This window comes from Eublepharis macularius, chromosome 6 (assembly GCF_028583425.1).
Source record: "Eublepharis macularius isolate TG4126 chromosome 6, MPM_Emac_v1.0, whole genome shotgun sequence".
NCBI lineage: Eukaryota > Metazoa > Chordata > Lepidosauria > Squamata > Eublepharidae > Eublepharis > Eublepharis macularius.
Genome location: NC_072795.1, coordinates 46549804 through 46571446, shown reverse-complemented (window position 1 = coordinate 46571446; position 21643 = coordinate 46549804). Strand labels below are relative to the sequence as shown.

The window sequence follows — 21643 nt, the reverse complement described above, 5'->3', positions numbered from 1 at the left end:
TGCCATTATTTTAAGGCATCGTGGTCCAGATAAATCGACAACAGAAAATGGTTTCAGTTATACAAATCAGTTCTGTTTATTGCATTATAGCACATCTCTGAATTATGGGTGTTAAGTTCACAGACAACAGGGGCTGCCTCTTTGTTTGGTGTACCTATAATGCTCATCACATTCTTATTTGGCTCGTGAGCATGAGTGTAGTCTATATAATTTGAAATAATCAATAAGTATGCTGTTTGCATATTTATAAATGGAGTATTTGAAACAGAATGGCTTCAACAAAAGTAAAGTTATAATGAAGACAGGACACATTCTAAAATGGTAACAGACCTGGTTCCAACACAAAATGTCAGCATTTGGAATGTTTTCAGAGCAGAGAATTGTGTCTATTCAAATCACAGAAGTCTGCCTGCCTGTCTTCACCATACTCGTTCCATTGAAAGCAATGGAATTTAAACAGAAGTGCTGTGGCACCTTATAGACGATCACATTTTTTATTCTAGAATAAACTTTCATTGACTTACATTGTTTCTGTGATATTTGTGCCTTTTCAACAGCAAATGATGTGGCAAAATGTCTCCCACATTAGACAATAGGAGAGGAAACAAGATAATTCTTCCATTTAACATACCCCTCCCACCAAGCCCTACGTATAGAACATTAGATACCAAGATGGAAAATTGTAGCAGTCTCTCTGATATGCTAGTTTTCTATGTTCAGGGAATTTTCTTAATGAAAAAGGATTCATCCATGAATACACTCTACCCATAATATGTCCAGAACCAGGTCTATTACCTCCTCTGCTAGCTATGTGAATTAGACCAATACCATTACTATCTTTATAGCTGGATGGGGGGATGAAATTCAAGGGCTGGTTTTATTTAAAACAGGCTTGAAATTAACAAAAATGTTTAAAGTATTTAATCACAGGAACTACATTTGAAATTTGTACAGCAACTACTTTATTATTTTCAAATGCAAACATTTGCATTTAGTTTGCTATTTTACAATTTTACAAACTAGGTATAAAAGACCATAAATAAATGACATAAGTTATGTGTACCTAAGACTGATGGAAAGGGGGAAATGACAAATTAAAATAAAATAGAAAAAAAACTATGTTTCTAATCAAGAGATCATTCAGATCTGCGAACCAAACAATGCACTGTTAAGATTTTTTTTTTCAGTATGGACTAAATTATCATATGCCTCATACATTCTATTTTTTTAAAACCAGAGTCCTTGCATATTCCAACATACTTGTAGTGATACAAAAAAATAAATGCACTCTCTTCTTTTTAAATCTGTCTAATTAGTATTCAGGATGCTTTTTTCTGGTTATGAAAATGTCACGTAAAAGAAAAATACTGCTTCGAAGTCCCATCTACTGGTAAGAACCAGCTTTTTTATACATATATATATTTATATATATATATATATATATATTTAATACATAGATCCATCACAAAGTTAATACAGCAAGAAACCTGGACAAACATTAACCGGTGGGGCTGTGAACAGAACGATTTCCTAATGTACAGAGGTTTGCTGTGTTAGCGAGTCCTGTTGATGTGTCTTCTGTAGCCAGAAAGAAATTGAGGCCAGTCCTGCATTCATTTGTTGTTCTTGGGTGCCTTTAAACAAAAATCCAAGCTCCATTTAGTCATTACTCTGCAATTCAAACTTGCTGGGTTCAACGTGCACACAGTTCCTTCTGGTCTTGTGACACTGCTGTATCCTGCCATCTGCACAACTACACAAGCCTGGGAATATTCATTTTAAATTTCTTGTTCATCAGACCAATTAATATAATCTTAAAAATGGCAAAGGGGGCGGGGAGAGGCAAGAATGATAAGTAATCCTGAAATACTATTATGGGGGCCTCATTTAGTGCTGAACATTTTAATGCAGTCCCCCCCCAGGCATGTTGGTTTGATTGTCCTATTTCAGCCTGCTGTGCTGAGCAGTATCTCAGCAGAAAGGAGTCCATTGAAACCAGAAAGCAGGTCGAGCACATCAACTGCTGAGCTCAAAATGTGGAATGGCAGTCCATTCCCTAGACTCTAGTATGCAGCTTGCCTCCAAGAACAATACACAGAAAATTAACAGTGAACTCTCCAGATGCTGTAAACTTTCCTAGGTAGGACCAGTAGGTCATTACCGCTGTAATTTTTAGTGCAGTCTTGTGTAGCTTGCTAGGAACACAATTGTTGTTGCAAACCTCGTCCTAACCCTCCAAGTCTCTGCTCTCTAGTATTTAACTGGGGAACAAAACAGAATAGTTTTCTCAACATTAATTGATGAGGCCCAAAAGTCCTCGCAGGTGGCCCACTGAAGAATTTACTTATATGAATGCATAAGAATTGCATATTTGTTTGCATTCAACAAGTCTTTCAAAGCCTGTTTCTTTCAGAAGAAAAAATGCTATTTAATGGTTCAGTTAAAAACAACTTGCTGATGGATGAAGACTTCATCTCCACCTACTTTTCCTTAAAGTACTGCTGCTTCAGTAATGCACAGGCCTCAACGAGACTAATGGTTATTGATGGAATTATTTATTACCATTTTGGAACTTACTATGGATCACTCCACAATGCAGGTGAAGGTGCCCCTGCTCTAGGCTGAAGAACCATTTGTTAAGGTTAGTGTGGCAGCTATATAATACATGAATAGATACAGAACTGTAACATTCAGATTGTGTGTGTTTTCTTGCTTCTGTTGCATAGCTCACCTACTGGCCTAGTAACTCAACAGCTCAATGACAACCTGTTGAACTATCTTGAGATGCTATCAGCATATTCACAGGTGATCCTGTGCAACAGGCAACACACGAAGCACACACGTGTGCATGCGCACCCACACATTCATGCACACAAAAGCCAAACATACTCTCACACATCCTGGAAGAGATAATAAGTTATTTTCCATTCTATTAAAAATATTGGTATTACCACAATGGCACATTTTCTGTAAAGAATCACTTGACCGTCATATGCTTTTATAAATGGAGTTCTGTGCTATATGGCACCTAACCCAAGTGTCCATGATCCTGACTTGCTGAGCTTTGCCACCAGTGGCACTCATACAAATGCAGCAGTGACATGCAGAAAAAGAAGAGGCCCATTTTTTAAAAAGTAAACCGAGTGAGGAAAGAGAAATCTGTAGAGCTTTGATACAGTACATTCCTCAAGTAACAATGAAAAAAGAATGTGCTGGGACTACGCCATCTTTTGTTCTTGTTGCTGATAACAGAATTCCAAAAGAAGAAGAAAACCAGAGATATGCTTTTCAGGAAGAGTATTCTCGGTCCATCTTGTCTACAGTCACTGCTAAGGAAACTGGAGCAATGGAATTTTGGAAAGCTTTGCCTCTGGTCTTTTATCCTCAAAGGTTAACATGGGCACCAGGAATAGCATCCAAGGAAGCAGGATCCATTTTTCATACTGTGAATGGGGAAAAAAATAGCACATCAGATCATTGCAGTTTCTTCACATGACTCCCCAAGTCAACACACATACCCCATTATTTTGAAAACCCAGTGCAAGGAATGGGATTAGTACACATTTTAGTTTCACCAGAGAAAAGTTTCAGTCCAGATACTGCTCTCTGCATTATTTTGTATAACAATTAATCCAGATCAGATGAAAGCCTTGATTTGGGGGATGGAAAACTTCCTATGTTCAAAAATTTAGCAAACATACTAGTTTAAGAACAAAATAATGTAAAGATACGAAGATTTAAGGACATGATTCTTCCTTTGGGAGTCAGAGTTCCTGTGCTGATTTTCCAGCAATCAAGCTTGCTTGCACAGCACTGCTCTGATACAGAAATCCTTGAGCGCAGGGTTGAAACTGTTGCTGGGATCATAACTTGTGTCTTTTGTTATGGGAGCTGTTGCAGTAGCCTCATCAATTGAACATATGAAGCTATGTGTAGTGAAGTACATCACTAGTATATCTAGTTTAGAACTGTCTATTCTCACTGGCAGCCGCTCTCCAGGCTTGAGGACAGAGAGGGGTCTTTCTCACATTTGCCACTTGAGGTTGCTTAGAGAAACCGTTGATTGAACAGATGTTCTTCCACTGAGCACAGCTCTCCTACTGAGCAAAATGGGGGAGAAAAACCAGGATATGTAAGCACACTTGTGCTCATGGGCCTCTCTGGATAGTGGTGGATATGCCTAATTAGTGATGGTGAATATAGCCTGGTATTCTCAACAAGAAGGGTACTCAAAACTTGGACAACTCCCGGTAACTTCTAGCATATGTAGGACAACTGTGTCCTATTTCAGCAAATACAATGACAATTTAGAAAAGGGATGTTTGTTAAAGAATACCTAGATTTTGGAAGGAACTTGAAAGAAAGTAGAAATATCCCAAGTTTCCTGGCATCTAAGAAACAAAGGAGTTTTCTGGCAAAGTAATAATGTCAATTTTTCAATGAATACCACCGAAGTCAGCAAATTGGTGTTAAAATGTGACTGTTTAAGTCACCTTAAAAAAAACCATCCAAACAGAAAAGCTTTTATAGGCAATTCTGCAAAAAGGTTTTACTAAGCTGTCATGGTTTGACAGGATCCAAATTTAGCATCCCATGTTCTCAACAACTTGCTTTCAGAATCAAGTTCAGAGGAGAGGCTTGTGGTTAAAAATCTGTAAATTGTTGTTAAAAGTGACAAAAATGATGAGAGTGACATTGGGAATATGGCAAGTTTGACTTATTCAATTCACTTGGTGCTCCTGGCTTCCAAATAAATGCAGTGCTTTCTAACAAAATTCAACTCAAGTGTCACTTTCTTTTTCTTTCTTTTTTTTTTGCCAAAGCTGCTGTCAGGACTCAGGAGTAGACAGAAATGGGGGAAAGGGATTGGTAGTATTAAAGCAGAAGACCTAATATGTGCTGACAACAACTCAAAATCAAAAATCAAACCACACTTTCTAAGAAGTGGCTTCACTTTCTGACACATATATCCTTCGCACCAAATCATCCTAATTCTCTTTATTTCCCTGTATACTTATTTTGTTACAAACCCCATCAGTGCTTCTGAGTTAATATGCATAGGATTGGGCAGCGCACCATTTTTGATTTCTAGAGCAGGGCAAAAAGAAACACAACTGTAAAGGAAATATTGTGGTTTTATTGGAGAAAAATATGAGTTCGAAATGGATGAGAACAATAATGCCTATGTGTATCAAGGGAAAAAATCTGATACACAGGGTGGGGGGAGGATCTTGGAAATGCTGCTGGAGCATCTAGCACTATCCTAGCTTGCACTGGTGCAAAGAAACAGAAACAAAATACTGGGAACATATTCGTCCACCACATCTTTCTTTGTGCGCTCAGAATAGATGGCTCAGAGCTGAAATTAGATCCTGGATTATCTCAACAGTACTGGAAGTATGATGGATTTTATATCACATCAATTTTGTAACTGACAAAAAAGCAATGAATTGGAGATTGGCTGTGCACAGTTGAAGAAAACTGGACTGATTACACACAATGGTCTATCCAATCATCACCTATCAATGTATTTTTATGGTATTTTCCCATAAACAGCACAAAACATGTTCTAATACAGCTCCTGTTGGGTTGATACATGGGTGATGGAAGCAGCGAAAGACATCCCAAAATATAAGAGGGAGCTAAAACTTCATACTAACAAATTATTACAGATTTAATCTACAAGGTCTTGAGTTATCCATAACACCCAAACTGTTTTATTTTCTGTATGTAGCAAAAGCTGGCCCTGTCTCTCACCCCCTTGTTGCTCCTGACACTCACTTGTGGGATGGTGTCTTTGTAGAGGGGTCAATGTGTATCGAATCCACTGTACGTAGGCCCAATTCATGTGATTCAGATACCACAAAAGGAAGTACATGGCTCACATGGCGTGAACCTATGTATGTTAAATGGTACAAATGTTACCTTCAATGCACACACCTGCCCCGGATCTGTAGATGGAGACTACAATGAGACCTCATCCTGAGACCCCACTGTGAGAGAAACCAAATCTCTGCACAGGGTACAAACCCTCATTAGATTCAAAAGAACAACATTATCATTTTACAAGTACACATCATAAATACATGCTGCTTTATTACTAATAGGGAAATAAAAACATCATGTTCACAGTGGGGAAGCCATGTTTCCTCTGACCTTTTCAGTGGTGCACAAGCAAACGTCTCTTACAAGGGCAAAAGGATGCAAGTCTGGAAGATCCATAGTCAAGAATGGCTGACTGATATTTTCAAAAATGAAGACAGAGATAAAACTCCATGTGGCAGCACAACAGCCAATACCACAACCTCCCCAAATCCAGTAATCCATGAAGGTTGCTCTCTGCCTCAGCTTGCAGGTGGGTAAATCTGTGTGTGACAGGCACGAGTCAGCCAAAGGGTGTCTGCCTTCAAAGTGTCTGCAAAGTACCACTGATGCCCAGAATATGTCAACCTTTTCTGGTTGAGAAGATTCTTCATTCCAGTGAAAGATGAACTGCTGTTGTGTATTCCGCAAAACAGACACAATGATTGTAATCCCAAAGGCTGTTGAGGGAACAATAGTACTTTCCTTCATTCACACACAGTATCTGGCAGCAAACACATCAGAACTTGTATGTGATGTTATATAGATACATGTATATTATATAATGTTGATCCATGTAGAAGTATATTCCAAGAAACAATTTGTTCCAGGTCTGTTTTCAAATGACGGGATGTCATTTCCGTGGGTCCCTCCCCGCAACGTTCTCAGCAAACTTTATATATCAATCAATGCTGCAAATCTTTTTTTTAATTATTATTTCAAACGGCGAGGAGAAGTAAAAAAGTGCAGTTCTTCAATTAAAGTGCATGAATGAGGTAAACTAATTTCAAGAGTTTGAGTTTTTTCAGTACTGGCTCAAACAGGAACCATTCTGCCGTGCATTTGTTGCATTTGGGTCCTCATTGCCTGGACACTGCTCAGAATCTTATTCTGGTGTGCAATGGCAGTAATTCCAATTCTTGCCAGGTCACTGTATGAAGCAAAAAGATGCCAAAGTGTGAAAACCTGATGTCAGGTACAAATCCAGCAAACACATTACAAACAAGCACAAAAAATAAAAAGAATGCAAAGCAAGGTGGATGTATATAAATGTTAATTAAACATCTAAAGGCATCATAGACGGCATTTTGAAGTTATATACATTCAAGACTAAAGGCATTCCAATGCTATAATGAATGTAATGATATGCAGCACAAAGCAAAAGAAGCCGATTAAATCCAGATTTACCAGTTTTTTTGTTATACCGCTGAGTACTTACTCCTGGTTCATATGCACCACAGCCTCTAGAGTAGTATAGCTGGCAGCTGTGAAATTATCCTTGTATCGCTCCATCTTAATAGCCTGGAGCCAATCACCAACAGAAACTACAGCTGAGAATTCAGGAGAACTTGGATCCAGCAAAGCAGTATTAGGCCTAGGGGGGAAGAGAGAAACACACACAGAGAGTTGAGAAAGATGTTTGCCTCTAAAACAAACAATCTAACAAGCATGCAAAAACCTAACTGAATATAAATTGCAACATCACTTATAGTTAGAGGTGGGCACGAACAGGGGAAAAAAATGAAAATTATGTTCATTGCTCCTTGCCATCCACGAAGAGGGAATCGCAAACAACCACGAACATGACCCTGTTCACGAACATGTTCGTCGTTGGCTGTTTGTGGGAGGGAGGGCGGAGACTTGGAAGGGAAGGAAGTTCCCTGTGACGTTTGCAAACGGCGTGGGGAACCTCCTTCCCTTCAAAGTCTCCCTCCTTCCAGCCGGATAGAGGGAGGGAGGGGAGACTCTGAAGGGAGAAGGTTCCCCGGCGTGGGGAACCTCCTTCACTTCAAAGTCTCCCTCTTTCCAGCCGGCTGGAGGGAGGGGGGGAGACTTTGTCAGGAAACCCCTGACAAGAGGTTGAGTCGGGGGGTGAAGTGCCCCTCTCCCTGCTGCTGTGAAGCAGCAGGGAGAAGGGCATTTCACTCCAGCAGGCTGCACTCAGCTGCTTGTCAGGGGTTTCCCTGACAAGCTGCTGAGTGGGGGATTTAAATGTCCCTCTTCCTGCGCTGCGCAGCAGCAGGGAGAGGGAAATTTAAATCCCAGCAGGCTGCAACCAACCCTTGTCAGGGTTTTCCCTGACAAGCGGCTGAGTCAGGGAGTGAAGTGCCCCGGGCTTAGATTGGTGTTTCCAGGGCAACAGGAGTTCAGAAAGACTGTGCCTACTGTTGCCAAGGGAATTGATTGAAAGGTGCCAGACTCTCTGGCTCGACGAATGGCTGATGAACACCACAAACAGGGCTTGGAATGAACAAACAGGGCTTGGAACGAACACATGTTTGTTGGGAACGGGGCCTCACAAACAGCTTGCTCGCAAACAGCTGATTGGGCTGTTCATGGCTTTTTTTTGTTCATATTGCTGTTCGTGCCCACCTCTACTTATAGTCAGTACAGATACATGAAATCACTATAATGAGAGTAAGAGGGATATTTTTGCCTTTGAAAACGTATCTTGCATTCATTTAAGCTTAACACATCAATACAAAAGTAAACACTTTTACACAACTACTTTTCCTGTGGACATACTGAAATGAGATCTTATTGTTCAGTAAAGTTACTACCTCCTGTCTTGTAAAAAGAAAATGCAAGACCATGGTTTCTGTTCAGTCAGTCCATCTTTATTATGGCTCACAAGCCATACACATGGTGTCAGCTCAGTTGAGAAAGTATTTGGTCCCACATAACCTATCTGTGTGTGACACTACTGTACTGTGACTGTAGAGTCTATCCTGAGGAGATGATGCTCCTGTCAAAGACGCATTCCCCAGAGAACTTAATGTCACCTATGACTTAAGTTCCAGAAGCAATGGCAGTTATCATAAGTGCCTATTCCTTCAATAATAATGCAGGGCCCCTGAGGGAGATTGAATGCATGGCTCCAGTGGTATAGGGCCAGAGGTTAGAGCTGCCAGCTCCAGGTTGGAAAATTCCTGAAGATTTTGGGGGTGAACTGATCTCTATGGCCTGGAGATCAGATGTAATTCTGCGAGATCTCCAGCTACTCCAGCTACTACCTGGCATTCTACAATAGGTACTGCACTCAGTCGTGGAGAGCATAGGTCTACTTGAAAGCACCCCAGCTCCAGCATGCATGCTTTCTGTACCTACTATACCACCCATTCACCTTAACTAGAATGCTACAGAATTCGCTGGTAGTTTTTTAGAGTTGAACAACAATTTTGGGAATCTCCTTCAGACTGGTAAGCAGAGGAGATCTTTTTTTCACCTGATTTGCATGACTGGCAGTGATGGGTTACACCTGGGTTGATAGGAATAGTGTGGGATATTAGCATATAGGTAGGGATAACTTGTGAATAGCTTAAGGCACCAAAAGATGAATGGAGTTTTTCCAAGATTGCCAATCATTGTGGCCAAGGGTAGCAAGGGGAGAGGAACTGCTTGGTTCTGAATGGCATCCGCTAAACCCTTCGTTGCTTTAAGGCATGTGCAGGGTGGGGGGGAAAGGCTTGGCTCTTCTCGGCACAGTCTGTGCTGGCAGGATAAACAAAGCCAAGTAATGGTGTTGGCTGAGTCTGGAGCCAGGTGATGGTGCCCAGAAATGCTGGCAGCTAGCAGAGCTGCCCATTAGTGGTAACCCATGCTAAAAAAAATGTTTATTGGCATGCAGCTCAGTCATAAATGAAACTTAAATTAACTAATATTTGGTGTCTTTGTTCTGGGGATGTACACAAGCTGAAAAAGATCTCAAAGATGGAGAATTTTTTAACTTTTTCTATCTATGCAGGATAAGATGTACTTAAGAACTTGGAGATGCTATCCAACTGTTGCCTGAAGTGTGTGAAATTAGCAATATCACTGCCCCATTTTGCTCCCCAAATATGCCACACAACACCATGAAAATCTATTTTAAATCTGGAACGTTTTAAATGAAGGAGGTAGTCCACTTAGTAGGATGACTAAATGTAGTTCTTGTCTGCCTTAGAAACTCAAAATTTCAATACACAGCAATAGTTGTGGGTGGACCTATGCACTCTCTTCGTTTAGGACCTCAGATCCTAGCAAAGGCTTCAGACAGGCATGTTCCAGGCCAAGTTTGCAAGCAAGCTAAGTGCCTGCATACAAAGCAGGGGCAGCAGGGAGTTAATCCACTCTTTAATCAATCAATTCCTGACCGATGTATGTGCCAGAGCTGGCACCGAATAATGGTGGCTTTGATCTTTGCTTTTGTGGAATGCGTGCTTCAGTTTCCCTTTCAGACATCTGCAAGATAATTATTTTTTAAAAATAACACAATCAGTGCATATACCAGCACTGCCTTGACTATTTTACTCCCTTTGCACATTTTCACTGGTTTTCATAGGCTACCATACTATGTTCTATCAATAAACTAAAGAAAATGACTACCACCTTCATTTATTTGAAATATGTAGCATCAAAGACTGGGCGTATTATAGGCTTCATATAGGTTATTGTCCAGAATCGCTCTCATCCTGAATGAACTTTCTGAACAGCCACTCCACCCTTTTTTCTATAGTTGATAAATTTAGCATGCATCAAAGGGTAAGAAGGCTAGTAAAAAAAAGGACATTTATTGTGCAGACTTTACTCTAGAGAAGACACATGTAAGACTTCTTTTTCCTTTCATGCTCACAAAAAAAGGCACTTGTGTGATATTTTAAGGAATTCTGAGTAACAGATTCAGTACTACAGGAACAACTAAATGGTGTTGCTGAACTATGCTTATTGGTGGATTGGAATCAGATAAAACTTAAGATTTAACAGTTGGTTTTGTGTGTCCCATCCTCTAAAATAACTTAACATGGAGAGGGGGGGGCACTTACCAGACTTCAGATGCAATTAAAACAATCTAGAGGAAATAGGGCAATAGTGGCCTCTGTGGGTTAACAACCTATCTTTTGTTAATGTTCATGGTAAACAATGGTCACTGAGGGGCATATTCATTTATGTGTGAAAAACAGATCTTTTTCATGATGTTGGACTGTCAGTGGCTGAATATGTGACTGTCGGGCTACCTTTAACTGCCACATTATTCAAAGGGGCTGATTTAAGAAACACAGAATGACTACGCAGTCACCTATTAGGGTGTGTCATTGGTTGAGTTCAGTTGGCCTGATTCAGTGACACCCTTGCACTTCAGTCCCTAAAGCATTTGTACCTGACTGATAGGTCTGTATGGAGCCTGCTTCTCAAGAGACTACTCAATAGCCTGTGTCCTACCACTAGAAACCTTCTTCCTCTGCAAGAAGAGCTGCTTAAATAGGAGGAAGGCTAGAGTAAGCCCTCTAGAGTAAGCTAGAGTAATTATTTATATAACTATTTGCTTGTTGACTGGGGGGGGGGGTGCAATTGGTGAAGGCGTGCTGTCACATGTGGGAAAATACAGAACTGCTGTCATGTTTTTCCAGGAATAATTAGAAATTCTATGGTATTTCTGAAGATGATTGATTCCATTTCCATGTTTTCCCTGGAGATGATTTCATGTTGTAAGCCCAATGGTCGGTTTTTGTTTTTTAAATTCTCAGTGTTGCTTTCAGTGGTGGGGGGAATAAACACCATCACAAGACTGATAAGCTTACTTTATGACTGATAAAAAGCTTTTTATCTTTTTTAAGGAATGGGACTTAAAGTATTTAGCTCTGTGCAGGATGATGATATGCAGATTTATTTAGAAGTAAATCACACTGAATTTAATGGTACCTCATCTTAAGAGAGCAAGTCTCTGTTCTTAAACTTTTGCATCACTGTATTAACATTGCAATATCCCTGTACATCTCATATATATATATATATATCAGCCCATTCCTCAGTAGTTTCATTTGAGGTCAATCTACACATTACATAGAAGATCCGTGAGTGGTTCTTCTGGTGTTTGTGCATGTGTGTGTGTGTGGGGGGGGTAAGATTGCTAATTTCTTCAGAGCAGTGGATAGGGAAAGGAAATGTGTACGCTCTTTCTCCCTACATTATAATGCACCCTGGAATGGTGTTCTCCCTGTGGGGCAAACATCCCCCTCTTTCCATAGACTACTCTTCTACACAGTGTAGCAAAATTGGCAGCTGCTTGTAGGGCAATCCTAAACACCCTTACACCCTTCTATGTCCATTGACATCAATTGATTTAGAAGGGAGTAATTCTTCTTAAGATTGCAGTGCTAATCATACTGTACTTGGATCTCAGCTATGCCAGGTTACAGAACAACTGTAGCTATTTCAGCATAAGGCAATGAGTAACGCTCAGGATAAAGGTGACTGATTCAACTAACAGAAGCTGTTCCATCAGGTTTCAGGAGCACCTTCCTTCTTTCAAAACTACAATGTTGTCAAAATGAGGAAAAAAGAGATGAGGAGCAAGAGTTATCTTTGCCTTTTGTGGTATTATACTTTCAGTTTACATTGCTATCTTCAAAGGGGGAACTGATAATAAAATTGCTACGTGTGATACACATGATGAATCTCTTGCTTTCCTTCTATTCTTGATTTCTTTAAAAAGTCTCTTCAACATTTGCAGAATGGTCTATAAATGTTATTAAAATGACCACATTATCAAAACATCAAGAAAAAGATTCCCTGTTCTTATTGAGGTATTGCTTTCATAATCCCACAAGGCTCTTGTTCTCAACAGAATGCCAATCTAACCCCAATAGGAAACAGGAGTTTTTTTTTTTTTAAAGCTTGAATAATCTAGCCAGGACTATGAAACAGTCTTCAGTTTCAACACCCAGTCTGGGTGAGTTACAGCTGCCTGTCACCACCGATTTATTTCCTCATCCATCACCATTAAGAAAGCACAGCTGACCTGGAGCTCTCTGAGCCTGTCCTCTTCAAGCTGTTGGGGTTGCGGATGAGTTTGTCTAGCATGTTGACAATCTGTCCAAATTTAGGCCTGTCACTGCGTTCCTTCTGCCAGCAGTCCAGCATCAGTTGATGGAGAGCGATGGGACAGTCCATTGGGGGTGGCAACCGATACCCTTCTTCAATGGCTTTGATAACCTATCACAAAAGCCACATTTTAGGAGATCTAGATAACATAATTAAGCATGGGTTCATAAAACAGAATATCCCCAACTGAGCCAAAATATGGGAGCAATTGCCCAATTAATTAAAAAAGTTTTTAAAAATGAAGCATATAACTTCAGCTATTGCTGGATTTGCCAATGGTTAGTGCTTTGTTCTGGGAAGTCTGTGATTAAAAATTTAATTTATGTTAAAAAAAATGTCTTGTCTCGCAATCCCCAGAATCTGCCTGGGTTCCTTTTCAATGGAAGATGCAGACATTTTAAATGTGGAGACAGCCTATATTACAAGAGATCCTTAATAGTAGATTTAAAATGTATGGTTAGACTAAAATGTCTAAGCTTTTCTCCTTAAACCTTTCTTCTAAATACTCATGTGTGTTAAATAGCACAGTGAACAACCATCGAAATAGATACTAGTGAAGGAAATGAGTTTTCAGACTTAATGGAGGACTCTGGATTCACTGTTAGAAATTTCCAGCACTGGATCATACTTTAAGACTTTTGTTGATCTACTGCTTGTTGGGCATTTTGGATAGAAGTGAAACCAAAATGAGGTTCTCTGTGGCTTTCAGTGTTCCCCATACGTGTACGAAGGACCATTCTATTTTGCTGCTCCATGTGTAATGGTTAGGCTCAAGTCTACTACTTGTAGCACCTGGTCCTATTTGCTCTTCCCCAAATTTGCCTGTCTTTTGTGAAATGCAAAAAGGGAAATTGCCTTGGCTGCTCTCTACCTATAATGACCTGTTACAAACTGGCCTACCATGTCATTTAAAAGTGTGTGATTATTAACAGTATCCAATACAATCCCAAATCGATATAAAAGACACCACAAGCCCTTCCATACATGTGGCTCATTATCACATACTGCCTGTTTGGCAACTTTACACAGAATGAGCTCATGCATAATCAAGATCCAGTTCCTGACAGCTGGGTACCCAGTTCACAACCCTTCACCCCATCACAGTTGGCACTAATGGGCAGTCTTGTTGGTAGTCTTTACAGAAGGAACAAAGATTAATTGGCCACACACATTGATTCACACAACCATAGAACTGGTTTCACAAGCAGAGTGGCAAAGACACAATGGCAAGCAATGTGGATTCATACTTACAGTGCCACTGGCTGTTCAGCAAACACAGAAAAGTGTTGTCTCCAAGGCTACCAAACCTGCCCCATTCACAACCACAAAATTAATAACTTTCCAAGCCTTATTTGTATTCTAACTGCAAGGCGAAAGATGTATATTCTTCCTCCTCCTCCTCACCACCACATTGAAGCTTTTCATTATCTATGTGACAATCTGTGAGATGTGAGTTGCATAGCATCTGTTTTACCTCCACTGGTAAAAGGCGTCATAGCTACATCACTGGCCCAATTAATCTGGGTATTCTTCTTGGTCTTTCTTGAGCTAGGGGCCACAAAGAACATCAGCAAACTTGCTTCTACATCACTCTGAACTCCATTGTGCTGCTAATGAATGCTCATCTTGTTTCCAAAATACATCTGAATCTTTGCTTTTATGCTAATTATTGGTGACCTTTTATTTATATCAAGCCAGTCCACTGCTTCAACTAGATTGATACTTTCTATTTGACTGGTCTACTCTGGCTGTGAGTGTTAAGATATTTTTCAGTTCTGCTATTTGAGATCCCATAATTGGAAATGCTAGTGGCTGAACATAGGATCTTATGAATGCAAAGCATGTGCTCTAATAATGAGCTACAGGCCATCCAAACACACTCACACCCATCCACATATGTACATGCACATCTGAAGGAAACTGAAATCCTCTTTCAGCTTACATGCCAGCCACACGTGATCATTCTTGGAAGCTTTTCATATACATTAGAACAGGGATGACATCTACAATATTACTCAGCTTCCTAACTTTGACTAAAATGTTCTGTTTTTCATTTCTCGGGATCGAGAAAATGTTAATCAGCTTATAAATTCTCCTAGTAAATATTATATATTATTTTTACCGGACTTTGCTTTTAAAAACATTCTATATGTTCTACTTGCCTTCTTAATTTTCAATACTACTTACAGCAATGGTAGGTATTTTATTAACTCCCTTCTGTAAAGGACTGAAGTAGTCCAGATGGTAAAGTTAAAGGGACTTGCATAATTTACAAGAGGTCATTAACCAAAGGTTTTTTTTTCAAAATCCCCCAAGGATATATCTTATGTTGTTATGATCACCAAAGCCTTTCACACAATAATTATAACTTTTCATATATTCCACATAAAATTATTTGCCTATTTGTCAAAGGAAATGATCAGTTAAAAAATATGAAATTATACCACACAAGGGTTTGAAATATTTAAGCTTAATAGTAATGCATATTTTACTAATGTATTCTAAAGGGATTCTCAAGTGACAAATTGTGGAAGTGAATCAATGTTAACAATTTTCTTTCCCCACTAGAATGTCTGGAGTGCTTTGCAATGTAAAAAGTGTTTCGCCGTTCCAAGGTTCCATCCGAAAGATATGTAACTTCTTCCTACCCCATTATATGGTGTGAGGAAAAAACTGAGATGAATCTATATCTAGAAAATGCAGTTCTTATGGCAAGCAAGAGATTATTCCTGTGGAACTGACACATTCTGGCCACATCATTTCATCATTTGTATGCGACTCATTCCTGCCTGGAAGTACATCATGGGCAAGTGGCTTCTGTGCAGCTGGGGATGGCACAATGAAATAACTAGGGATAATAAAGAGAGCGGTCACATGAAAGTGAAGAACACTTACATCTTGGTTGGACATATCCCAATAAGGTCTCTCTCCATAGGACATCACTTCCCACATGACAATTCCATAACTCCAGACATCACTAGCTGATGTAAATTTACGATAGGCAATTGCTTCTGGTGCGGTCCACCTGATGGGAATCTTTCCACCCTGCAGAAGAAATAGCAAAAGGCACATGTAACAGTTAATACCTTAAGCCATCTCAAAAAGTTGGCTTCAAAAACAAAATCATATTCAAAATATACAGGCAGAGGAGGTAAGGGGGAGGTGAAACTGTGGCGTCAGTGTTCTACATAGTTCTTTGCTTCTTGCCATGAAAGGCAAAATGTGATGAAGAATACGTAAATAAGCAAAAACATCTAATTGCCTAATTGCATAATTTATTCCCGTTTACAGAACTCGGCTCTTTGGACACAGAATTTGAGTTATCCTGGCATAGAATTTATTTATTTATTTATTTATTTTCAAGCAGAGAACACACAAGCCTGGCCATATGCTACTGATAAGGAAGGGAATGTCACCCATCTGTTTTCTTTAGTCACAGAGATGCAAACCAGGAAATTGTTCAGTGTATTTTTATCAGTTCAAAACCAGGTCTCTGCTTAAGGCTACACTAATTTAGCTAGGAGTTCATAAAATATGGATCACAGGATTATCACAGCATACTTAACATTTACAGACTTGCTACTAATGCAAAGGCTTTATTACAATAATCTTGCTTGTCTGCTGCACTCATCAAAGAACACTGAAATTGGTCCATACCCTACAACAGGAAAACAAATGCAGGAAGTACAGGCATCTTCAGGGGCTTTATAAACAAATATAGTATCTTGGAGCCTAACTCAAATGCTTGGAAGAAGGACTAAAAAATGATGGTTCCATAAGGCCTGTACAGATAGCTAAAATCGAATGCCACCCCATTAGTTGTTTTTGGTTCTTTGGGATGAAAAGCCAGCAAAATTTTCTCATTTGCTTATGCTAAGGCACAGGGCGTTTTAAATTGAGATTTAGCTTTATGCAAATCCATCTGGGAAAAGTCTTCAGGGAAAGCAAAGATTTATAGGTTATTCAGGTAAACTGCTCCCATGATTTCTTCTCTTGTGGTTTCAGTGACTAACATGGCATGCCTACTTATCTCAGGTATGCCCGCCTTTCTTTTATATGCTTGCCTTGCCTTCAGCATGGCACAGGACAAAGGTCAAAAGTCTGTAATGATTCTATCAGTCATTAGCCACTAACACTAGTCAAATTTTATATAAATGCTAGGCCGGTTTTATGATGAAAGATAATTCTCGGTCCTTAGTAAACATGGAACTTTGGTTGTCTGACAGACTTATTAAGAAGAGGACCAATGCAGTTAAGGAGAGAGCAGCTTATCCCACCACTGGTTGTCCTTCCTACACTGCGTCTGCTTTCCCTCTTTCCTTCCCTCCCCCTTGCAGTCCATATTTATCTCCCTACTATTTTTCTTAGTTCCTCCTTAAGGTTTTGCTGATTTCGCTCCAGTCTTTACTCCTCTTTCTTGGGCAAACTGTGTAGTTTCTCTTCTTTCCCTATTCCTCCATTTCCCCCTTACTCTATCTTTCTTACCTCCCTCCCTCCATTCCCAATCTTCCTTTTTGTCCTTCCTTCCTGCCCACTCTTTCTTGCCTCCACATCTTCAATTCAATTCAGCTTCAGTTTCATAACGATGATGTTGTCTGCACAGGAAATCCAATATGGCTGCTGAAATTGTGTGAGTTTTTAGATTTGCACTCTGGGACCAAGTTCAGAATTAGATAAATTATACTTGGATTTCCTAAACACTTTTAAAAACTGTTCTTGAGTAAATCACTGCTGTAGCACAGTGGTTAAATGGTTCGGCTGTGAATCAGCACTCTACTGGTTCGAATCCCACTACTGCCATGAGCTCAGTAGGTGGTCTTGGGTAAGCCACTCCTCTCAGCCCCAGCTTCCCAGCTGTGGGGATAATGATAACACTAACTTGTTCACAGCTCTGGGTGAGGCACTAATCTGTCTAGAAGAGGGGTATATAAGTGCAGTTATTATTGTTGTTGTTGTTGTTGGTGGTGTTATTAAATCTAGCAGTCATGGGAAAAGAAGGACAGATCCATTATGGATTAGTCGCTGGTTAAAGAATAGGAAGGAGCAGTTAGGAATTAATAGATCATTTGCATAAAGGAAAAAAGTACAGAGTGGGATATGCATGATTACCAGTGTTATTTAACATTCATGGAAGCAAAATCTGTGCAATATCAAATTATTGACAGGGAGAAGTCAAATGAATTGTGGAAAGCTCAAAAATGTTTCTTCAACTGAGAAAATGGTTAGCTAAACAGGAATATGGTATTTAGGGTAAGGAAATGAAAACTGATGTCCTGTGTGGGAGGGAGTGATGAGAACTTTACACATTTACTGATTGGATCTGAACTTGCTGTGAATTCCCAGGAAACAACTCTCCAAGTAAGTGACACAATGCAGATACCAACTAGTACACAATGGCATTGTAAATGTAAATTCCGTTCTGGTGATAAACAGAAAAAAGGGTTGAAAATAGGGATGTGCATTAAAAGAAATGGTATTTTTTTGATTCAGATATTGGAAAGGCCATAAACATTGGTATTTCTGATATTCAGGTTCTGCCATGTTGATTCTTTATTTGGAACCAGATTTTTTTTCAAGATTCCAAAATTAACTAGGTCCATTATTCCCAATGGGGGAATGTTTTAAAGGAGATGGAGGGGCTGTTTTTTCATGCAAATTACACCAAAATTGCAACACAGTAAGAAGTTCCCATCTACTAAAGATCTCCAAGTTTCAAGAAGATTGTGTCTATAGGTCCAGTTCTACAGGCTCCTAAACAAGGTGCCATCAGCTACTCTCCATTGCTTTCCATGGGGGGGGGGGGGCTGAATACAATGCTCTTCAAGGACAAAGAGCTTTAGCCAAATGCTTCTTCCAAAACTGGAAGAAGCTGTTCTGAGGATCTCTGATAGCCAGTGTGGTATAGCAGTTAAGAGTGTTGAATTAGGATCTGGGAAACCCAGGTTCAATTCCCTGCTCTACCATGGAAGCTTCCTGGGTGACCTTTGGACATTGTCCACCTAATTTACCTCACAGAGTTGTGAGGAAAAAGTGGAGGCGGGGGGTGGGAGAATGATGCAAGTCACTGTAACTCCCCATTGAGGAGAAAGTGGCATATAAATGAAGTAAAATAAAATAAAAATAAATAAAATAAATAGGTACATGAGTCTAAAAAGTACTTTTCTGAATCATGCAGAACAAGATCACACAAATTGCATGTGGCCAATATGCACATGATCTTGTTTTATCTGTTTTCCTGCAGCAGCTCCTACTGTTGAATAAAAGTCTTTTTAAAAATAATTTGGCACAGTGATGGTGGTTCAAAAGTTGTTGGCACTTTGGTGTTGGTAGCTTCTGTGAGAAAAGGCTGAGAAAGCCTTTGGTGCACATGTGTATTTCTTGCCTGCATGGTCTCAAGTATTCTGAATGATGGCCCAATGTACAGCCTCCTTCATTTACAAGGGCAATGGATTTTGACATGGCATATAATAGAGCTTTTAATTGTATCTGCTGGATGCTTACGAATGATCATAATTTGAAATTCCTTATGGTTACTCAGACTGTGGAACTCATCCAAATTGTCCTGAATACTAATAAAAAACAAGACAATACACTGTGATGCAAATTATAGATATTCGTTGCAGTTCCCTTGGAAGGGAAAACACTTTACTATATTTTCACTCGCAAAATTGAAAGGAAGGCTTTTCAATAGTTTACCTCCTGCCCCTGTGTTTGAACACAGCTCTCTAGAAATCTGTCTTGGCTCAAAACCATGCTGCCCTTGTTAGTGGGAAATTGCAGGGCTGGACAGCATTAAACACCTCACAAGGCAAACTCCATTCTCCCCTCTCCTTCCTAATTTAATGAAGTGCATGTTCATTACAGGAGAAATGCGAGAATTAAATGGCACAAACTAGGTTTTGCTAACAATCTCTGTATTGGGAGAACAGATGGAGAATGGCAGGCATTTAAAAGCAAAACATCGAACCCAACTTACAAATCTACATTATAAACCTTGTGCCTTCTTTTTTTTTTCTTGATGTGTATAAACTTCAAGGCTGTTTGTGATCATCAGGATATTGCTTTACAAGCTGCAATGTTTGCTTCATTAGACTTTACATGCAGATGACTAAAACTCATCTAGCAGACTCTGGAAAACAATGCCTATAAAATTCTATTGTTCTTCATATTTTGGCACTGGTTCTAAATATACTCATATTTGTGTACATGTCATTAATGTAAGTTCACAGCTTTTAAAGATAATACATGGTAATTTGACTGTAGTAATAATGTAGTAATAATGAAGAATGAGATTTGTAACTTATTAAACACACTCAGAATTTATTTACTTGCCAAATCTGAGTGGAAAATCAGATTTGCATTCAGAAAGCATCTCTCGGCAGCACTCCGATTATAGCTTTACCAAGAACAATAGGCCTATTTATATGCATTCATTTCAATACCGGAAAATGTTTGACAGTATTAGTACATGCAAATCTTTGCAGAAGCAGAAAGTTGGAAATTCTGGCTACTAAAACCAATAATTTCTCTAATAATGTCACTATGGTTAGCACATGATTGCATGTGAAACTGATGAGATTTACTTCCCCCAACCAAGAGATTTAAAAATACATTCCAAGCCAATGAGAGAGTCACACAACTAGGATAAAATGCAGAGAACATGGATAGGTGCGTGTTTCAAACTGGCATGCGGATTCAGGATCAGGACCACTGTAATAAAGTAAATTGTTGTCAGATGCCTAAGAGAAAACTGAATACCACAGCCTTATTTAACTGAAAGGTCCAGGATGTATGGAGAAGATCAGGAGATCAGAAACAACCTAGAGTTACAAGTTTATGAAAGAGGTCAGTTTTTTGAATAGACAAAGTTTATGTGATGCCAGAATTGCTGCAATTGGCTTTTTGGGGAGGGGGCAAGTGTGTGGGATAAGGAAATAGGGGACTCCTGCCTTACCCTAGTAGTATAGGCAGCTTCAGGGTCATCTTCAAGAACTCGGGACATGCCGAAGTCTGAAACTTTGCACACCAAATTGCTGTTTACTAGTATATTTCGAGCAGCCAGATCTCGATGCACATAGCTCATGTCGGACAAGTACTTCATTCCAGAACCAATACCCCGAAGCATCCCTACCAACTGGATTATTGTAAATCTGCCATCATTTTTCTGCAAGAAAAATAAAGAAATTCACAGTGAAAATTCACAAAGTACATTTACCTACGAGTTATTATTTGAATGTTCCTAAATGTTATTTTCAATTTGGCACTCCCTTTTAAACTAGACCTGCAATCCAATACCATCACCTGTTCCAGAGATAATATCTCACTGGCATTGAAAGAGGAATATATAGCATGATGTCTCTGATCCTCTTTTCAGGAAATACACAGGAAAATATAAGAACGTCAGCATCCGTGTTTGAACATGTGTCTTCCCAAACTACACTGGGATTGGGGCAAAAAGGGTTCAGTTTCCTTCTAGATGAAATCAAATGCAGATCAGTGAGGTTCTACTGGCAAGGGGATTTTAATTTACCTTGGCATGGCAGGAAGAGTGCACCTGCCTCAGGATGCTAAATTCCACAGTGCTCCCTCCCCATAAGTTACCCATGTGCTCCCCAAAGGACATCTAACCCACAGTTTGAATATCATGGTATGACCTCATTTTTTAAAAATGCAGCCATATTCCTTCTTTTCCACCTACACT

General features: G+C 39.6%; 1 protein-coding gene across 1 annotated transcript in view; it reads right to left on the bottom strand.

Moving 5' to 3' along the window:
- Positions 1 to 938: 938 nt before the first annotated feature.
- The window catches only part of EPHA4 (EPH receptor A4), a 184667-nt gene continuing 163962 nt past the window's right edge, over positions 939 to 21643 (bottom strand). Inside the window, exons 13-18 of the mRNA XM_054982282.1 lie at positions 20897 to 21106; positions 15838 to 15987; positions 12860 to 13053; positions 7301 to 7456; positions 6157 to 7012; positions 939 to 3443 (exon numbers count right to left, since the gene is read on the bottom strand). Of these exons, the coding sequence (XP_054838257.1) occupies positions 6898 to 7012; positions 7301 to 7456; positions 12860 to 13053; positions 15838 to 15987; positions 20897 to 21106 (825 nt within the window). The 3' untranslated portion in view covers positions 939 to 3443; positions 6157 to 6897. The remainder of the gene's footprint in view (positions 3444 to 6156; positions 7013 to 7300; positions 7457 to 12859; positions 13054 to 15837; positions 15988 to 20896; positions 21107 to 21643) is intronic.